The sequence below is a fragment of the Schistocerca serialis genome, chromosome 11 (assembly GCF_023864345.2).
Source record: "Schistocerca serialis cubense isolate TAMUIC-IGC-003099 chromosome 11, iqSchSeri2.2, whole genome shotgun sequence".
Lineage (NCBI taxonomy): Eukaryota > Metazoa > Arthropoda > Insecta > Orthoptera > Acrididae > Schistocerca > Schistocerca serialis.
In genome coordinates this window covers 59,432,128-59,453,659 of record NC_064648.1, presented here as the reverse complement: position 1 = coordinate 59,453,659, position 21,532 = coordinate 59,432,128, and the positions used below count along the sequence as shown (strand labels likewise).

The 21,532-nt window shown below is 45.4% G+C and overlaps 2 protein-coding genes across 4 annotated transcripts in view; one reads left to right on the top strand and one right to left on the bottom strand.

Moving 5' to 3' along the window:
- Positions 1 to 21,532, top strand: part of LOC126427022 (zinc finger protein 99-like) — a 458,738-nt gene that overhangs the window by 275,168 nt on the left and 162,038 nt on the right. The gene's annotated exons all lie outside the window — the stretch shown is intronic.
- LOC126427021 (neprilysin-2-like) overlaps positions 1 to 21,532 on the bottom strand; it is a 266,242-nt gene that overhangs the window by 113,719 nt on the left and 130,991 nt on the right. For all 3 annotated transcript variants that reach the window (XM_050089185.1, XM_050089183.1, XM_050089184.1), the window contains 3 exons: positions 19,470 to 19,550; positions 16,930 to 17,178; positions 1,383 to 1,594 (listed from right to left, as the gene is read on the bottom strand). In XM_050089185.1, the coding sequence (XP_049945142.1) occupies positions 1,383 to 1,594; positions 16,930 to 17,178; positions 19,470 to 19,550 (542 nt within the window). The remainder of the gene's footprint in view (positions 1 to 1,382; positions 1,595 to 16,929; positions 17,179 to 19,469; positions 19,551 to 21,532) is intronic.

The window sequence follows — 21,532 nt, the reverse complement described above, 5'->3', positions numbered from 1 at the left end:
GATGGGTTCGATGACGGTTTGGATGTACCGTGCACTATTCAGTGTCCCCTCGACGATCACCAGTGGTGTACGGCCAGTGTAGGAGATCGCTCCCCACACCATGATGCCGGGTGTTGGCCCTGTGTGCCTCGGTCGTATGCAGTCCTGATTGTGGCGCTCACCTGCACGGCGCCAAACACGCATACGACCATCATTGGCACCAAGGCAGAAGCGACTCTCATCGCTGAAGACGACACGTCTCCATTCGTCCCTCCATTCACGCCTGTCGCGACACCACTGGAGGCGGGCTGCACGATGTTGGGGCGTGAGCGGAAGACGGCCTAACGGTGTGCGGGACCGTAGCCCAGCTTCATGGAGACGGTTGCGAATGGTCCTCGCCGATACCCCAGGAGCAACAGTGTCCCTAATTTGCTGGGAAGTGGCGGTGCGGTCCCCTACGGCACTGCGTAGGATCCTACGGTCTTGGCGTGCATCCGTGCGTCGCTGCGGTCCGGTCCCAGGTCGACGGGCACGTGCACCTTCCGCCGACCACTGGCGACAACATCGATGTACTGTGGAGACCTCACGCCCCACGTGTTGAGCAATTCGGCGGTACGTCCACCCGGCCTCCCGCATGCCCACTATACGCCCTCGCTCAAAGTCCGTCAACTGCACATACGGTTCACGTCCACGCTGTCGCGGCATGCTACCAGTGTTAAAGACTGCGATGGAGCTCCGTATGCCACGGCGAACTGGCTGACACTGACGGCGGCGGTGCACAAATGCTGCGCAGCTAGCGCCATTCGACGGCCAACACCGCGGTGCCTGGTGTGTCCGCTGTGCCGTGCGTGTGATCATTGCTTGTACAGCCCTCTGGCAGTGTCCGGAGCAAGTATGGTGGGTCTGACACACCGGTGTCAATGTGTTCTTTTTTCCATTTCCAGGAGTATATATATATATATATATATATATATATATATATATATAGTTGGTTTTATTAATGTTCACGATAAATCCAACAAACTGTAGGGACGTATTCCTGACGAAAAGGAGGAAAAAAGTCCTATTCAAAAAACCAATGTGGATGATGCACTTTCGTTTCTTGATTTACATATATCAGGATGATCAAAGCGTCCTTCCTGACCTAAAAGGTATTGGCAGTAGCTTCGATTCAGTGCATAAGCCTTGCCCATATAACTCACATGATTAGAATCGTGAATCTTATAGTTGGTTTCGTCTCCTACAAGAAAGACAGTTTATAATCTACTAGACAGGTTGTCAGGCATTCTATTTCTGTGTAACCATCTCTAGACACCGACAGATGACCTGCTAGGCAGGTTGTCAGGCAACACAATTCTATGTACCCATCTCTAGACACTGATTCTCAGGACTTCAGTACTCACGTAAATGCAGCGCTGCGTTGAGTTGCGGTGGTCGGTCTCCACCGAGAACTTGATGAAGTAGTCAGTGCTGAATCCGGCCCTGCGGAAGCGGTAGACGCTCTGCCGCCAGTCGAAGCCCGCCTCGTCCCAGGAGTCGCCCTCCACGGCGGGCCAGCCGCCCAGCTCCTGCAGCACCCTCTGGAGCGGCCCCACGCCGCGGGACTCGATCTGTGCTGAGGGCCCCCACAGGGGGATCTTCAGCTAACCGGATTCCCAGTGCTTGGACGCACTCCTGGCCCAGATCACACATCGGAACTTAGCTACTGGGCACCATCTGGGCAATTTCACTTCCATGGGGGAACATTGGAAGACTAGGACGAGAATATGGTAGGCTGATACCACAGACTGTAATTACCGAGTAACATCAATGACTGTGTCAGGAAACGGGCAATATTCATACAAGAGCTCATTTTACTCTTACTCTGCAGCACCACACGCAGTAAATTGCCATGGCAAGAAGGTGTTTGTAGTATACCTCTAAAGACAGTTTCCAAAGTATCTGGAAGAAGTGTTCCACTGTATCTAGGAAAGATATTCCAAGTTGCTGCAAAGGAAGGCTGTCATGGTATCCATATGTAGCATTCCAAATGCACCCATGTAAACACCCTCCCCCCCCCCCAAAAAAAAGAGAGTTGTTGCCATATGTGGCTTTCTTGGTATATGGAGGTCCTGATATTTTTAACGCTTTAAAATTCATCCTTTCGATTTTACTGTCTGAGTGTTTATATTGTCAGCTCAAGGACATGTTATCTGGAGCTGGTGTTCTGATTGATCACATAAGGAAAGCTCTCATGATATCTAAAAAAAGTGTTGAAAGTAACTTCAGCGAGATTGCTGACATGTTTAATTGAAGTGCTGAAGTGTGCTTTGACAAAAGTTTCGGTAGTATACACAGGAGGTCTTCCAAGTTTCACTCATGCATGACTGGAATGATATCTGGAACAGGTGTTCCAAGTGGCCCCCAAGCTTTCCATGCATCTACATTTCAGCCTCAGTGTGTATGTGAGGGTAGCCAGCAGTCTCCTGGAGGACCATTAATACAGAGAACAGACAGAGAATATCTCACGGTAGGAGATATTATGTCATAGTAAGTAACATACTGAGTGTGCGAGTCTTTTTTTAGTACATCTAGAGCTAGAGGCTGTGGGGACACAACAGATTTTTAGGAAGCATCCTGAAGTGCGAAGCAATATATGCAAAACACTTCGTGGTGTTCTCCTTTCGCGTGTGTTTGTATGGCGTGTGGCGACTTGGTGGAAACACTTCGCGGTGGATCTGTCAGTATAATGTGGTCCAAGTTACCTTTTACTATTCTCCATCAAACACAGTCGCCTGTTTATTTCGTCCTCGTGGTCCGGCTACGCCGTATCACGGCTGTGGGCGAACTTATTCTTCTCGACTTAATCTCCAGACAGGGTGATGCTGTAAGACAGTGTCTCACAAACTGCAGCTACTCAATGACGAGCACGTCTTCAGCGACAATGAGCTGCATTGTTTCAACTATTCACATCAATTGTGAACATAGATTCAGTTGTCGGCAACTCACACCTTCAATTACATCATGACCACACCGAACTGAACCTAAGTTCTAAGATTTAGTCTTCATTTGTCTTGAGCATTTGCACTGTAATGCGTCTGTTTTCTCTAGGGTCTCCATGACACCTTGAAGGTTCGCCGCAAAGGCATAAATGTGCAGCTGCAGCTACTGCAGTCACCACACCGCGACTCGCCCCTGCAGTGTTACGTCAGTGGATAGGTAACAACCGCACAGAGCACAGAACGGGGTATGCACAGTGAAATTTTCCCATTACATAAAATGTTTATAAAAGACACGACCATCTTTCGCCAGCGTGAGTGCCTTTAGTGAAACATACACTATGTGATCAAAAGTATCTGGACACCTGGCTGAAAATGACTTACAAGTTCGTGGCGCCCTCCATCGGTAACATTGGAATTCAGTAAGGTGTTGGCCCACCCTTAGCCTTGATGACAGCTTCCGCTCTCGCAGACATACGTTCATTCAGGTGCTGGAAAGTTTCTTGGGGAATGGCAGCCTATTCTTCATGGAGTGCTGCACTGAGGAGAGGTATCGATGTCCGTCGGTGAGGCCAGGCTCGGCGTTGCAAAACATCCCAAAGGTGTTTTATAGAATTCAGGTCAGGACTCTGCACAGGCCAGTCCATTACAAGGACGTTATTGTCGTGTAATCACTCCGTCACAGGCCATGCATTATGAACAGGTGCTCGATCGTGTTGAAAGATGCAGTCGCAATCCCCAAATTGCTCGTCAACAATGGGAAGCAAAAAGGTGCTTAAAAGATCAACACAGGTCTGCGCTGTATAGTGCCACGCAAAACAACAAGGGGTGCAAGACCCCTCCATAAAAAACACGACCACACCATAACACTACCACCACCCAACTTTCCGAACTTTACTGTTGGCACTACACACGCTGGCAATGACGTTCGCCAGGCATTCGCCATACCCACCCCCTGCCATCGGATCGCCACATTCGTGATTCGTCATTCCACAAAACGTTTTTCCAATGTACAATCGTCCAATGTTTGCTCTCCTTTCACCAAGCGAGGCGTCGTTTGGCATTTTTCGGCGTGATGTGTCGCGTATGAGCAGCCGCTCAACCATGAAATCTCGCCTACAGACGTATGACACAAGAGACACCCAATCACCTGACCACGTTCGAAGCTCAGTTCCGCAGAGCGTCCCATTCTGCTCTCTCACGATGTCTAATGACTACTGAGGTCGCTGACATGGAGTACCTGGCAGTAGGTGGCAGCACAATGCACTTAATACGAAAAACGTGTGTTTGGGGTACTTTTCCACCTAGTGTAGGTTATGCTTACGAATAACCCATGTTACACTACACTGATCTTTAACTGTCGTCACGGTTGGTACAGTTAACTGACAGGTAAAAAGGTACGTAGCTTGTAGGTACAGTGCGGCGAATGACCCAAGATTCCAGTCACCAGTAACGAAGCGACCTGACGGGTCCTTGTAAGGCCAACACACAGATCTGTGGGTTGTAAGCCTCGCATTTTGAAAAGCAGCTGCACATTTCGTGCCGCATATTCACGCATGTGACAACAGTCACTTTTCTGTCTCAAAACATCTGCAGTTAGCTGTCTGTCTGCTGGTGTAGTACATCACTGCGGGGAAACTGCACGGTTTGTCTTGACGGGTTGTTCGAGCCTTTACTGGAGCCTGCCAACAGCTGGACGGTATAATTCGTTGCACGAGGCCTCGAGCCGCCAGACAGGGACACACTCGTCTTCCCGCCACCGCGATGACTGCCGTGCTGGTCTGCGTCGTGCAATGAGAGGAGAAAAGACTGCCCGGCCGCAACACTTTACAGTCCAAAGTACAGAGTATTGTGCATGCCCGAGTTCACAAGTGTCACTGTTCAGAACTGTAGCGGCCTTTGGAGCTTCAGTTTGGTGTTTACATCGTCAAACAGAAGCAGTATTACAGTTTGGCTACAGTATACGTCGAGATTCATAGCAGTTTAACTCGTCATATCATTTCTTTGGAAAATCATTATTCGCGCACGTAGACATGGTTGAAATATAAGAACCCCATGTCGGTAGGATTACTTCAACGGCGAGTGTTTCACGCCTTTTCATTGGCTTAGTGCATAGACGGCACCATAGCTCAGCGCGTTCGGTCACGGGCTTAGCTGCCCTGTCTAATAATAATAATAATAATAATAATAATAATAAAAGAAACGGAGTGCATGGATAAACGATGAACTTGAACTGGTGTCATGTGACGTCCGCCCCACATAAATGCAAAGAACAGTAACGAACAAAATGAGATCAAGTAAATAAATAAATGAATGAAAAGTGAATAGGTTAACAGTTTACGAACATAAAAGACGAGCGCTCCAACCTTACTGTAGTCAGTTGTCTTTTCCCTTATTTTAAATCTTAATTCGCTGCAAATTGTGCAGTTGTAGGCTTTTCTAAGTTCCAAATTGTTTCAGAAGATTCCATTTTATAGTAGGCTAATTTCTAAATAGACCAATGTTCATAGTAAAAATATTGAAAATGGATGTACGTATTTCTAATTACTTCGACCACCACCTGGTGTCTATGTAGTTTTCAGCTAAGAGAAACATATCAGCCGATTGGCGTACGTTATAGGTCTGCTTCAAAATGGCTGATTTGGATGTTCGCGAGCGAAAAATTGCTCTCTTTAAAAACGGTGTTGGTTCATCTGGGGTAGGACGTCGTTATCGTGTTTGATGCTTCCACAGCAAGGAAATGGATTACATTTAGAGATAACGGTGCGGTAGCGAGACGCCCAATACCCAGAAGGTCACGAGTCTCTACATGGAGACAGGATGAAGAATTGGTCAGGGCGGCCCACAATGCTCATTTGTCAGTCAACTGGGAACTAGGGAGAGGCTCATATTTCCTGGCCCTATCGAGAACTGCTCTCATAAGATTAAAGGATCGTGCAAACAGGTCCTGCAGTGTTCGTTTCAAAGAACCTTTGTCCGGCGAACAGGTAGTGGATAGACTACAGTTCGTAGGAAGATGTCGATTGGGGGAAAGTCATTTTTTCTGATGAGTGCACAACTGATCCTCGAGCAGAGGTCCTGCTATTGATCACTGCAACCATGTGAAACGCGCTTCAAGGCTAGAAGTGGACGCCTAAGTGTGAAATGTGGGGTCTGCACGTCTTGTATGGGTGCACTACGAGAAAGCTCCTGCTGTCGTAAGAAATCGCACCCCAGACCATAGCAGCTGGTGTAGGTCCAGTGTGTCTAGCGAGCAGACAGACTGGTGGCAGGCCCTAAGTAGCGCACAGGACCATCGGCACCGAGGCAAAACGGGCTTTCAGCATAAAACACAACATACCTCCAGTCTACTATCCAATGAGTCCAATGAATTTGCAGATGACCGTGGTTTGGGGTCAGTGGAATGCCCCCAACAGGGCGTCGGGCTCGGAGTTGTTCTCGAAGAACTCAATTTGTAGCAGTTCGTTATCTCACTGTGGTGTAAAACGCTGTTCGAATGCCGTTGGTGTAAGATGCCCCAGAGCCATACGCTGAACACGACGGTCCTCCCTGTCGGTAGTGCCACGTGGCCCTCCAGAGGCCAGTCTGTACTCTCTCGCCACTACTGCTGCCAGCAATCGTCTACAGTGGCCACATTTCTGCCGAGTCTTTCTGCAGTAGCGTAGAAGTAACATCAAGTTTCTGGTAGCCCCACTACACGACGCCGTTCAAGTTCGGTTACCTGTTGATCATGGCTTATTCATCGTCTCAAAGGCATTCTTGACTGACATTTAATCACGACCGTTACAGCGAGTATAAAAAGAAAACCTGATTTGCGTCCCCGCAGTGGCGCTACTAACGCCACTCTTATTCGGCTGGCGCGAAATCTCAATAGGCGTCGCCTCTGAGGTGTGGAGACACGCCTGTAAACTTTCGTTTGTCTCGTACAACTCTTCCTTGGTACGGGGATTTTTCTTTCTGTCATTGTAGTATATGTACATTGACTTGTGATAGTGAAATGGACTCACTCATCTGACCTCGTTCTGTAACATCGTGAGATCGCTGCCGCCTTTGCATAGTTACGCTGTATCTAAGTGACAGGACATTATGTGGCTTTTCTAATAATGGGCAATTAGGTTTCTGTCTGTGATACATTTTGCAGTGGCGACTACCGTGAGGAATCTTGGGTGTTTGTTTTCGCTTTGAGTATGCTGATCAGTATCTAATCGTTCTTCAGTCACCCAAGTTTTAGCTTACCTCATTGTTCTTTCACTCGTAAAACCATGTTTGAGGCATCAGTTCTAATATGTGGCTATTTGCTTTTGTCCATTGTCTCCCACGGTAATGCAGAGGCGTATGGTCCATTGAATTGTATTTACACATGAAATATGTTATCTCGCGCCACAACATTGGTGATTATATTGCGTTTCAGCATAACTGCGATTTTTATAAGCCGGTTTTCACCCTACTCCTGGTTTTTGTTTAAATTAACCTTCTATGATTTTCACACCCGCACGTGTGTTCACTCGAGACCCACATTCTGCAAACAACCTCATTCATTTAAATTGTATTGAAAGGTGTAATGAGGTAGCCACCCCTCAGAGAAGATTCCAGATTTATTAAATAAAATTTTTAGCAATACAGATGGCTGTGTCAGTGTTGAATTTCGAGATATGTACTAACGTGTGAGGAAGAAAGCGTAGGAGAGCGAATGAGTTCGGTACTTCCTTATCACCCGGCCAAGCTCAAGCTGAATCACTTAACTTGCGCATGAGCATTGAGACAAAGCATTATGCAACTGTCTAAAACATAATGAAATAGTTTAATAATGACACAATGCTTTGTCACATGATGTAAACCCGTAATTATGTCATACATTTTGACTTTTAACATGATATGTTGATTACTTTCCACAGATATCCACTATCTACGAATTTTCAAAAGCCGACTGTATGAAAAGATCACGATTGACCGTCGTCAGTCGTCTGCGGTGTATCTGGCTGAGCTTCATGTTGCGCCGCAGCTGTCCGCAGCTGTGTTCGCTAAGCCTCGAGTAGTGGTGAAGACGACAGACTTGAGTGTTTATCCCTCGAATAACACCGCAGAGCCAAATAAACTGGTACACCTGTCAAGTATAGTGTAGGGTCCGCGAGCGCACGCAGAAGTGCCACTACACGACGTGGCATGGACTCGACTAATGTGTGAAGTAGTGACACCATTCATCTTGCAAGGCTGTCCATAAATTCGCAAGAGTACGAGGGGATGAAGACCTCTTCGGAACAGCACGTTGCATCTGAAATATGCTCAATAATGTTCAAGTCTGGGGAGATTGGTGGCCAGCAGAAGTATTTAAACTCAGAACAGAGTTCATGGAGCCACTCTGTAGCAATCCTGGACGTGCGGGGTGTCGCATTGTCCTACTGGAATTGATCAAGTCCGTCAGAATGCACAATGGACACGAATGGATGCAGATGATCAGACAGGACGCTTACCTACGTGTCACATGTCAGAGTCAGATATAGACGTATCAGGGGTCCCATATCACTACGAGAACGCACGCCTCACACCATTACAAAGCCTCTACCGCCTTGAACAGTCCACTGCTGACATACAGGGACCATGGATTCATGAGGGTGTCTTCACACCCGTACACGTCCTTACGCTCGGTACAATTTGAAACGAGACTCGTTATACCAGGCAACACGTCTCCAGCCATCAACCATCCAATTTCGGTGTTCACGAGCCCAGGTGAGGAGTAAAGCTTTGTGTCGTGCAGTCATCAAGGGTACACGAGTGGACCTTCGGCTCCAAAAGCCAATATCGATGGTGTTTCGGTAAATGGTTCGTACGCTGACATCTGTTGATAGCGCAGAACTGAATGATTCTCTTCAGGCGTTGTTGGTCTTGTTCCTGCAGGATCTTTTCTCGGCCCTAGTGATGTCGGAGATCTGATGTTTTGCATCATTCCTGTTATTCACGGTACACTCATCGCTACCACGGAGATGCTGTTTCCCACCGCTCGTGCGCCGACTGTAACACCTCCTTCAACCTCACTCAAATCTTTATAATCTGCTACTATAGCAGCAGTAACCGGTCTTACAACTGCGCCAGGGGGCGAGGAACCTATCGTGGACACACCTTCGAGTACCACAGCGGGTGGACGAGTGCGTCGGCGCTGCCATCAGAAACTGAGTCAAATTCTTTTCGGAAATCGAGAAATACTGTATCCACCTGCCTGCCTTGATTCTAAGCTTTCAGTATATCATATGAGAAAAACGCAGGTTGAGTTTCACATGATCGATATCTTCGGAATCTAGGCTCGGTTACACTGGGTACGTCATTCTATTCGAGATGCCTCATTACATTTGAGCTCAGAATATGTTCTGAGATTCTACAGCAAATCGATATCAAGGATACTGGACGGTAGTTTTGTGGATCACTTCTACTGCCCTTCTTGTAGACTGGTGTGACCTGTGCTTTTCTCCCAGAACTGGGCACGGTGTTTTGTTCAAGGAATCTATGACAGATTGTTGTCAAAACAGGGTGTAACTCAGCCGCAAATTCAATATAGAATCTGACAGCCACTGCGTCGGGCTCTGGAGCTGTGTTCAGTTTTAACGATTCTCGCTGTACTATCATCATCATCATCATCATTCGCGGTGTTCAGACACAGAGCACTGACAGCTTGTAGTCTTCCAGTATCTGCCAATTCAGAAGTGAGGAGTCCTTCAAGCAAATGATTTACATGCAGTAAGCTTAGTGTGGACATTTTAAGTTGGTCTGCTTTGAGTCCTGATGTGGAGTGTAGGTGAAGCAATTGTCACTCGGAAGAGAAGTGATGCAAAAGAAGCATGTTATGTAGCAAGTGTCTACCCTCAGCGTGGATAGTAACCTTTATTTTATGATAACGGGTTTTAGACAGCAATCGCGATGCACTGAGAACTGCTTCCTGCTTCATAAAGAAAGTTTGTTAGACATTAAGAGTATCAACTATTTCACTCGTCGGTTTATGGTTCAATAAAATACTTAGAGGAACTATATATCATTTACCTTTTGTCATTTTAAAAATAAAAGTGTTCAAATCAAATTATTTTTCATTCTGAAGTTTCGTTAGGCGCTAGTGGAAATGTGAGAACGGGAGAAGGTTGGTTCAAATGGCTCTGAGCACTATGGGACTTAACATATATGGTCATCAGTCCCCTAGAACTTAGAACTACTTAAACCTAACTAACCGAAGGACATCACACAACACCCAGTCATCACGAGGCAGAGAAAATCCCTGACCCCACCGGGAATCGAACCCGGGAACCCGGGCGCGGGAAGCGAGAGAGCGGGGGAAGGGGGAGATCGAAGGGTAGAGAGTGGGACAATAGCTAATATCTCACTGCGCTTATGGGTAATCGTCTTACGAATGTTGGAACCATTGATGTAGGTAATGAATCAGCTCAGCGTATCTTTGAATTTGGATTTGTAAAGTTCGAATTGATGTAGTAGTACTGTAACACTCTTCTAGTGTCATTTGATGTCTTGTGACGTGATCCGATGAAACAAGGAATCTGGTGTGTTTTCCAGCATTTATTAACATTGAATATACTGTGGGAAGAAATTTTCATCTGTGATTTCAAATTTGTGGAGATAATTTTTTCCACTTTTTTTGTTTTTGTTTGTTTACTTGCTGGACAGCTACGATAGGACAAGATTTAATTTTCGTGGAAACTCATTGTAAGTTCTGAATTGCTTCTGGACAAGTTCAGTGGTTTTGACGCTTTACAACTAAGTGAATTAATACATTTTATTTCGTATTGTCAGTGATGTGTGATTACTCACATTGGCTATCCTGGCTTTCTGTTAGGATTACCTTGCCAGGGGCCTGATTAACAATATCATTTAACATACATGAATTTCTTTGACATACAATGCATTTTAAATTCTACTTTGATTTGTTGTGTCAAGGGACGGGTGGCTGAAATATTTCTTGGTAGTGCTGCTGTGACTTGAATATTAGATTGTCGCACTTTAATGTTTCAGTATATGTCTTGACTCCTCTATGAATATGCAATATATGTACTCTAGCACATCTGCAACATTCAGTTGCAGCTCCGGTATTAGGAGTTATATTGGAATACATCACAGAATGTTCTTGTACTTTTGAAAAGAGTGTGTGTCAACTAGTTGACAGTTATCATCATCTGTTTGACTACTATAAAATAGCACAAGTGAATTACAAGTTCAGTCAGTTAGTTTAGTAGGTAAAAATTTTTTTTTAGTGGCTAGGGGGAGTATGAAGACATGGTATTACACTTTTTAATGAGCTGACGTTTAGTGGTAATATTTGAATGAAGTAAGGTTTTTGTGTGTACTCACGTTCTCTCGACTGGATGTGTTAAAAAAGAGGTGTTTTCACATATGTTTGCTATAGTGTGGATCCTGTCTGGTATTGTCTGCAATCTGAAAGTTGAATTTGCATATATCTTCTCTGTGGAAGTTGACTTTCAATTGAAGCGAGACTGCATGGCAGATGTTTGGGAATACCCAATGCATAGACCTGACGACCAAGCAGTACGCATTAAGCAAGAAATGAGGAATGAACATGAGTCAGGGTTCTTTATAGTAAGAAAACAAATTAATGTAACTGAAGAAAGGCAGACTAAACTAAAGGAGATAGTTTTAGGTGATTAGTCAGTTCTACTAAATTTAAAAGAGTGAGAGAATGTAAGGAAAGTCATGAGCAATTCATATGTACTACAAAAATCTGAGTATCTATGTAGGATCCACATCTCCTCGTTAACCACTGACCAGATTTCGGCCTATCTTATAGCAGGAAAGATTCTTTATGGAGATAAAAATCACCTACCTATGAAATGTGTGAATATCAGACTATATTCATTCAGTACTTGAGAATGGCTAAGAGGAGCCTACTAGCACCAAAAACAGGTCTTACGTTGCGGACAAAATTAGTGAGAGTGTACCTTCGCATCAAAGCATCATGTGGTAGTGGAACAAGGACTGTGGGAAAGCCAAAAAAGAAGAGCATCAAAGCATTTGAGATGTGATGTTACGTTGGAAATTAGGTGGGCTGATAGGATAAGGAATGAGGAGGTTCTCCAGAGAATTAGTGAGAGAAGGAATATACGGAAAACGCCAACATGAAGGGACAGGATGGTAGGACATCTGTTAAGACATCAGGGAATAAGTAGCACGGTACTGGAAGGAGACTTGGAGTAGTTAAAAACTGTAGAGACAAACAGAGATTAGAATACACCCAGCAAATAATTGAGGACATAAATTGCAATTGCTACTGTTGGCACAGGAGAGGAATTCGAGACGGCTCAAATAAGAACACTTAGGTATTTCGAACAAATTTTTCTCAAAATTTCAAACCATTGCGCTACGTTATCTCACTCACAACCCCACAAGATGTTGAAACGGAAAAAAAACTGCATCCTTTACCACAGTTCCACTGTTCATACAGTAAAACCGCGGCATCAAGCATTACGTTGTGATTTATTACTTCTTTACTATAAACTGTATTCACGAAACATTTTTCAGGCAATATTTACTTACGCCGTTGAATGTGCTTACGAAATCATGCTATTGTGAGAAAGATAGTTCTGGGATATAACGTAAGAAATATTGAGGTGGATGAAAATGAAACCGCAGGGTGAAACTCACGAGTAAAACTGTGTGTGAAATTTGCTGAATGTATGTGAAATATGAGCGACATGAGCGTACGCTGCCAAAGCTGCGGGTAGGAAGCTCCTCCTAAATCCTTGGACCAATTCCAACCGAACATGGATACACATTACTTACTATGTGGAGAGAAATAGTTTACGGGTAAGAACGAACTACCTCCTTTTGAAGGAGGGACAATAACGTTGAGGCAGAAGGGGGAGAAGAAGAGATGGACATAGAAAAGGGAGAGAAGCAGCTGGGCAGAGTGAGGATGTGTAGGAAATGAGTGAAAGGTAGGAGGAAGAGGTGGACAGAGAGAGGTGAGAGCAGACGATGGACAGAGAAAGGAAAGAGGAGGATATGGACTTAGAAGGTCGTGAGGAGCAGATGAAGAAAGAGATTCACTTACAGGGGTAGAGGAGGAGATGGACAGAGGATAAAGACCAGATGGACAGAGGTGGTATGAGTATATGGAGCGTGAGAAGGGGAGGATGAGATAGATAGGAAGAGGGACAAGACTGTGGACAGAGAGTGCGGAAGGATTACATATTTACCTGGAAAACTCCGAGCACTCAGCTAATCGTTAAAGAAAATTTCTCTTGATGTTTGTATCTGATGATGACATTTCGCTGTAAATTACACTCTTCTCAAACACAAACCAGTGCTTTTGGAAATATATATACTGACAGAAAAAAATCGCAGCACCCAACAACGATTAATGTAGATTAACGGGAGTGCGGGATTTCACTCGTTCACTTGCTAAGGTTACATTGCAAGATGACAGGTTACCGTGCTCGGACCTGTCCTCGAAACAACTCCTTTGTAACAGTTTTTTGTGTCATTGTGGTAGCAACTGCTGCTGAAATTGTTATTGTAGATGCAGTACGATGCGCCAGAGATATACTCTGGACACGAAGTTCTTCTCCCTTGGTAGTGCCACATGGCAATCCGGAGCATGGTTGTCTTGCGACTGTACATTCTCGTGACCATCGCTACCAGAAGTCATGTACACTGGCGACATTCCTGCCAAGACTTTCTGCAATGTCACAGAAGGAACATCCAGCTCCTCGTAGCCCTCTTGCACGACCTCATTTAAATTCAGTGATGTGTTGATCATGGCGTCTTTGTCATCTTAAAAACTTTTTTCACTAACATCAACTGACCTCGTCCAGTCTCAAAGGTAAGTAGCTCTCACGGCCGTGAGAGGATGCAAACTGTTTTGCATCCTGCTAGTGATACTACTAGACCCACTGTCATGCGACTATTGCGAAATTTGAACAGATGCATTTTTCAGATGTAGAAACACGACTATCAACTCCTTCTTGGTGCTGCGATATTTTTCCAGCAGTGTATTTCAGCGGTGGTTAACTTATATGCAAGGGACGACCAGAAACTGAGTTGAAAAAGCCTTATATCTCGTACAGCCAATGATGCCAACTCATAGTAAATACGGCAGCTTGTTTTTCGACATTATCTCCACATCGGTTTAGGGGATTGTCATTTCATGGGATGAGTTTTCATCCTTCAAATACGGAAAAAGGCGAAAGTTGCTTGACGCGAGCTGTGTCAAAATCTGTAGAAGCCGTGCTGGGTCGCCTACAGCGGTCCTCGCCGGTGACATTTCCTCTACTGGCCGCAGACTTCCGACATCTTTCCACTGACGAGAAATAACAATCTTTCCGTAAACCCCTACCCGCTGCCACTGGATCTCAGACGCGCAAAATGTTTCGGCCACAGTTATCGAATAACTGAGCGGATTTCTTCGCCGGGCCAGTTTTCCAAACGAGTCGCCATTCGTGTTTACCTAAAACTTGCGCTGTATGTGGCAGGTGGCTGAAACTCTGCACAGTTGTCAACAGCACGTATCAGAATTACCTTGCACTACTAATTTCTCTACAGGTACATCGACCTCGTAACCTCAGTGTGAGTAGCCAGTGTAGCAAATAGTAGAGGGTGACTCAAAAAACGGCAAATTTTGGAATGGAGGCTAATGCATCAACACAATTCACAATTAGTTTACACATATTTATTTACGTCGATTTACAGTACAGAAAATTCCATGCAACTTGTAGCAATGGAACTTTAAATTCACTTTCAGTGTGTACTGAACAGTCGAAGGATACAACTGTTGACAGACTGTGTGACGTCGAAGAGAGCACTTTGGGTTCTTGCTCAATATTGTCTCCCATATGTATTTGGAGTATCCCTGCAGACTGCTTCTTCAGTGTAGAACCCGTGGCTTCAGAATTACGGACACAGGTGCTGATTTCATCCCCAAAAAAACACGATCACGCTGACCGGTGTTAAAATGACGCCTCCATTCATACATTCGTGTAATAGGATTTTGCCATAATGGCGTGCTGCACCTAGTTCCACTGTTCCATTTCTACTCTTTACTGTGAGCAGCATTCTACACTGACCGGCCAGAACATCGTGGCCACCTACCTGACAGCCGGTATGTCCGCCTATGGCGCGGGTAACAGCTGAGATGCGTCGTGGCATGGAAGCTATGACGCCTAGGTGGATCGCTGAAGGGAGTTTGTAACACATCAGCACACACTAGTCACATAATTCCCGTAAGTTCCGGGGAGGTGACGACGAACTCTGACGCCACGTTCAGTCACTTCCCACATGTGTTCAATGGAGTTCATAGCTGGCGAGTTGGAGACCAGCACATCAACTGGATCTCGTAACCGTGTTCCCTAAACCACTCCAATACACATCTTGCTTTGTGACGTGGCGCATTGTCTTGTTGAAAAATGCCATTGTTGTCGGGAAACATGATTGTCATAAAGGGATGTACATGGGCTGCAACCAGTGTACTTGGTGCCTTACCAGAGCTCCACTGGACACATGGATGCCCACATGAATGCTACAGAAGCATAATGAGGACGCTGCCAGATTCTCTCCATCACGAAGTACGGGTGTCAAGGAGCTGTTGGCCTGGAAGACGACGGAATCGTCCCATCCCATCGGCATGATAAAGAACGTATGTGAACTCATCAGACCGTACAGTGCTCTGCCACTGCGCCAACGTCCAGTGCTGATGGTGACGCGCCCATTTGAGTCTTAGTTGCCGATGTCGTGGTGTTACCACTGGTACATGCACAGGTCTTCGGCTGCAGAGGCCCATTGTTAGGAGCGTTCGGTGCACTGTGTGTTAAGACACAGCTGTACTATGGTCATAATGTTCTGGCTGATCAATGTATGCGTCATTCGGCGGCCACCTACCTTGCAGCACTGCCGCAACACATTCGAAAATTTGCCATTCTTTTGAGTAACACTGTATGTGGGAGACATAACAGTGCTCGAGGCTAGCATTAGATAGCATTCTGTAGGGTCTGGGGACGAGTGCTCACACTCATTCAGACTTGTAACCTTGAAAGACGACCGCCATACCTGAGTAGCAAGTACTACTTGCGGAACGTACACAACTTGCAGTCTGGTGGTAAGTAACTTCCGCGAGGGGCTGGGAGACCAGTGCTAGCTCATGTTCAAACCTAAAAGGTCACCCTCGTAGGAGAGTAGTGTAGTGTAACGTGGGTTATTAGTGAGAATGACCAATGTTCCACTGCAGACGCTCACGCTGGCGGAGAATGGACGTGTCTTTTATCAACAATTTATGGACTGGCAAAAACTCACTGTGCATCTATCCCGATGTGCAGTCCATGCAGATGCGGCCCCTGCAGTGGCGTAACACAGCAGGGCAAGGCGCGCTAGCACCTGCTGGAGGTGCACGTTTATGCCTTGGTGACGTCACTTGAAGTTGTCATGAACACCTTAGAGTAGACAGACATACTGCAATATAAACACTCAAGACAAATAAAGAATGTAAATCTTAGATCACAAGTTGAATTCGGTGTATTTGTATGCTGCATGATGTGTTTGAAACTCTGAGTTATTTATTGGATCTGTCTTCACAACTGATATAAATAGTTGAAGCAATACAGCAGATTGTCGTTGAAGACCTGTTCATCATTTAGTAGCTGGAAATAGCGAGACGCTCTCTTACAGGATCACCCAGCCAGGAGAAGAAGTCGAGAAGAATAACTTTACACTTGGCCGTGGTATAGAGTAGCCAGACCGCTAGAACAAAACAGACAGGCGACTGTATTTGAAGAACAGCAGTGGAAGGTAACTTGGACCACATCAGACTGACAGATCCGCTACGCAGTGTTCGCTGATCATGGTGTTACAGGCAAGTAGCCGTACTCACACGCGAAATGGAAACACTGCAGCAGCAAGCGCAGGTTACTGACCCACAGCGCTCTCGCTCAGGTAGCAGGTGTCTCCTGCCAGAGTCTGGAGCACGAGTACTCACGCTTGTTCATGCAGGCCCTGTAGAAGTCGCGCGCCAGCTGCAGGCTCCGTGGGACGACAGCTTCGGTCAGCTCCTCTTCTATGGCGTTGCGCAGCTTCTCCAGCAGGTGGTCGGTGAGAGCTGAGATGGTGTCCACCGACGACTTGTCATCCGGTATGTTGGTGGTGCGCACATAGTTGCCACACGCGTACTGGTAGAAGTCATCACAGGGGTCCGCCGATGGGTCCAGTTTGCTCAGCACCTCAGACGCTGTCCGGGCAAACACCACACCAGAAATCACTCACTGACCTTGCAGGCAGAACTCCTGACTGGAGCAGTAATAGTTCTAAAGATGGCCATTTCCCTGAGGGGAAACATACCACATGTAAATATTACACTATTTAATAATTAGTGAAGTGTCTTTATGCCTGTTCTACATTGTATCAAAATACTCACTGGTACTTTATATGTCTATATCGTAACCACAGGTAAGGCCTTATTTTTCACTGCTAGTCCTGTTCATGGAAGATTATCATTTGACAGTTGCCTTTGTCTGTGGAGATTGCTTGGACACACACCAAAAAAGTTTCTGTGGCATGTGCGAGGGAGTGATGAAAAGTAATGCCTCAGAATTTCTTACATGAAAACCGTTAAAGCTTTTTAAATTAAACAAACGTTACTGACATTCTACATCTCTGTCCTTCATGTCTGCATATTTGAAGCCCTCTGTCGCTAGAGGTCTCCAAGCCGTAGCGTGCAACATGGCGGTGTGTGATATAACTACGCAGGTGCGTGAGAAACAGGGCGCAGCAATCGATTTCCGAATTCTAGCAGCTCGTTCACACGTGCAACGCTCTCTCCTTCAGGTCGTCCACACGTGCAGCACCCTCTCCTTCAGATAGTGAGTGTCAGACCACATACGAGCACTGCGACACCTTGGGCCCACTGTCATTGGTCGTTCCCCATACAATCCTGTCTTGGCTCAATCAGATTTACCATCTGCTTTCAAAATGTAAAGGGAATGTCCTAGGACTTTATTTTGATAGTTACAAAGTGATGCAAGCAGACGTGAGGTTGTGGCTCTGTCAACAAAATCAAACATTCTACAGTGACAGAATCAACAGACTGGTCTCTCATTGGGAGAGATGTGTTCATCGGGAGGGTGACTATGCTGAGAGATAAATATGTAGCAGTGAAGAATAAAGGGGCTGAATGCTAATAACGTTTGCCTTTTAGGGTTTTCACATGAGAAATTCAAAGCATTGCTTCCAACACGCACTTGTAATTCTGTATATACAGGGCTATTACAAATGATTGAAGCGATTTCATAAATTCACTGTAGCTCCATTCATTGACATATGGTCACGACACACTACAGATATGTAGAAAAACTCATAAAGTTTTGTTCGGCTGAAGCCGCACTTCAGGTTTCTGCCGCCAGAGCGCTCGAGAGCGCAGTGAGACAAAATGGCGACAGGGGCCGAGAAAGCGTATGTCGTGCTTGAAATGCACTCACATCAGTCAGTCATAACAGTGCAACGACACTTCAGGACGAAGTTCAACAAAGATCCACCAACTGCTAACTCCATTCAGCCATGGTATGCGCAGTTTAAAGCTTCTGGATGCCTCTGTAAGGGGAAATCAACGGGTCGGCCTGCAGTGAGCGAAGAAACGGTTGAACGCGTGCGGGCAAGTTTCAAGCGTAGCCCGCAGAAGTCGACGAATAAAGCAAGCAGGGAGCTAAACGTACCATAGGATGGTGCTCCACCGCACTTCCATCATGATGTTCGGCATTTCTTAAACAGGGCATTGGAAAACCGGTGGATCGGTCGTGGTGGAGATCATGATCAGCAATTCATGGCATGGCCTCCACGCTCTCCCGACTTAACCCCATGCGATTTCTTTCTGTGGGGTTATGTGAAAGATTCAGTGTTTAAACCTCCTCTACCAAGAAACGTGCCAGAACTGCGAGCTCGCATCAACGATGCTTTCGAACTCATTGATGGGGACATGCTGCGCCGAGTGTGGGAGGAACTTGATTATCGGCTTGATGTCTGCCAAATCACTAAAGGGGCACATATCGAACATTTGTGAATGCCTAAAAGAAACTTTTTGAGTTTTTGTATGTGTGTAAAAAGCATTGTGAAAATATCTCAAATAATAAAGTTATTGTAGAGCTGTGAAATCGCTTCAATCATTTGTAATAACCCTGTAGTTTTGTGATGTAATGCTGTCTTTCTGTGTCTGTCACACACACACACACACACACACACACACACACACACACACACACACACACAAAACTACCTGTCCTTCACACAAACACAAGCTTTCTCTGCCTCTGTCTGTCACCCCCGCCCATCCCACCCCCCCACCCCCTGCACACACACACAAGAAATTTCCCTTCTTTCTGTCACAATGTCACTCTCACATGCTCTTTCTCCTCACAAACGTTGCATCTACTATGTGATGAGGTCACTTTTGTCGCCAGGTACTTTCCTGTTTTTTTCTGGGCACATTTACATCTGTAGGTAGATGCTGAAGAGAGCACAAGTACTAACCTGCTTGGATGCATCCCTGTGTCAGGCAGAGGTCCTCCTGGCTCTGATTGGTGGATTCGGATACTGGCACCTGACTGGCTCCTGGAAACATATTCCTTCTGTACTGAAACCCAAGTGCCATCAGCAGCTACTAACGACAACAGGCTAGCTAGTGCAAGCGTTAGCAAAGCTTAATGCCGCAAGCTGCAAACCACAGGCTGGGTACAGGCAGCGATGCACAGGCTCCTGACAGTCTCTGGTCCGACCACACGACTGTAACGTCAGCTCTCAGAAGCAGGCAGATGCAACAGCTGCAAGGGACTGCAAACGTGGAAGTGCCATGTAATCACACACAGGCTCAGTCCATAAGTAGGAAGCAAGGTTAGGTTTTACTGGAGAATCGAATTGTGGTGTAAAGAACAGTTTTGGGATGACATTGAGGAGCTCCAAGCAAATGGAACACGGTGTTTTATTCTTAATGGAGATATCTTCAGATGTGAAAGTAGCTTTGGGCATACTGAAAGGGAGTGCTTTGGGACCATTATTGTTCACACTACATGTAAATAACCTATTGAATACCGTTGGAGAGTCCATGGTGCTCTCTGCAGATGATGAGACTGCACATAGAGAAATTTTAGCTGTCTAAAATTGGAAAGCAACTGAGGAAGGCCTGCAGAGGATCGATGGTTGGAGCAGAGATTGGCACTTGACACTGAACATTAACAGATGTAATTTATTGCATATAAATACGATGAAAACCCGTTGTTGTATGGTTACACGATTGCTGAACAATCACTAGAAGCAGTTCCATCCATTAAGCATCCAGGAATGTGTGTATGGTGTAATTTAAAGTGCAACGACCCTCCCAGTCTAATCAGGTATAGATTGGAGATGAAGCTTGAATTTGGGAGCCATGGGGAAGGAGGTCAGCCACGCCCTTTCTCAAGAGGCATCCTGGTATTGAGCTTGAACGATTCTGTGAAACTGTAGAAAACCTAATTGTAGAGGGGAGGAAGAGAATCTGAACCAGCATGCGATTCATAGCTTAGCTCAGTTTCCAGTTCACAGAAATGTGGTGGTGTGGGATTTTACACAGGTACTAACATGGCAGCTGCTCATAACGGCTTCATCTCAGGAATTCACCTGTCAGTGCATCCTCATTCCATAATAGCAGAGAGTGCAATGAAACCTTGGTAACACAGCGATACAGTAAATTGTAAATAAGGCAGCAACGTCTCTGTCAAACAGCACAGAGAGCCAATATTGCAAACCATTGGTAACACAGGGATCGCAGCCAGAAATTCCAGTGTCAGTGAATAGCCATTCCACAGCACCACACTGAAGCACAATTGCAAACATTTGTGCACACAGTGATTGTAGTTGATAGCTTGTAACCCAGCGATTCTGTTCACAGTGCATATTCATTTCACAGCAGCATGAAGAGACAATTACTTATGAATACAGTACGGGAGTGGCAGTGATCAATGTCTTACAAATATTTACTATTAAAAACAGTCTTGATCACAATTTATTTATCAAGGTGACCGATTTTGACCACTACTGTGGTCATCTTCAGACCTACAAGTTGTATACAAACCTTTAATTAGAGGGCTACATACATTAAAGAAAATACATAAAGTTATAAAACGATGAATTACCATTGAGTAGGAACCTCTTTCTGTTGCAGAATCACTACTGGAGAAACCAGTGCACGTCTTACTATATATAATGGAGACTCCGCCTACTTCTGACGGCATGATGTCATTACTAACCAATGACTTATAAGTCGAATAACAATTTAAAATTTCTTAGTTAAAAGAACATTGTCAAGAATTAAAAATAAATACACACAAAACTTAACTTACTAAACAGCTATTGTCAACTAAGAAGCGTTAAAAATATTTGAATATGTAGGATAAATGAACTTCGGTTTGGCAGTACATGGGTTGCCCTCTCAAGGCCTGTTAGTGAACTATTTGGAACCACTGGTTGCCATGGTGAAGTTGGACGCCGTTCCAAAGATGAGGCAGCAAGCTTCTTTCCCCTGAAGTTGTTGTAAAGTCGATAGGCGAACTAGTGGTTGC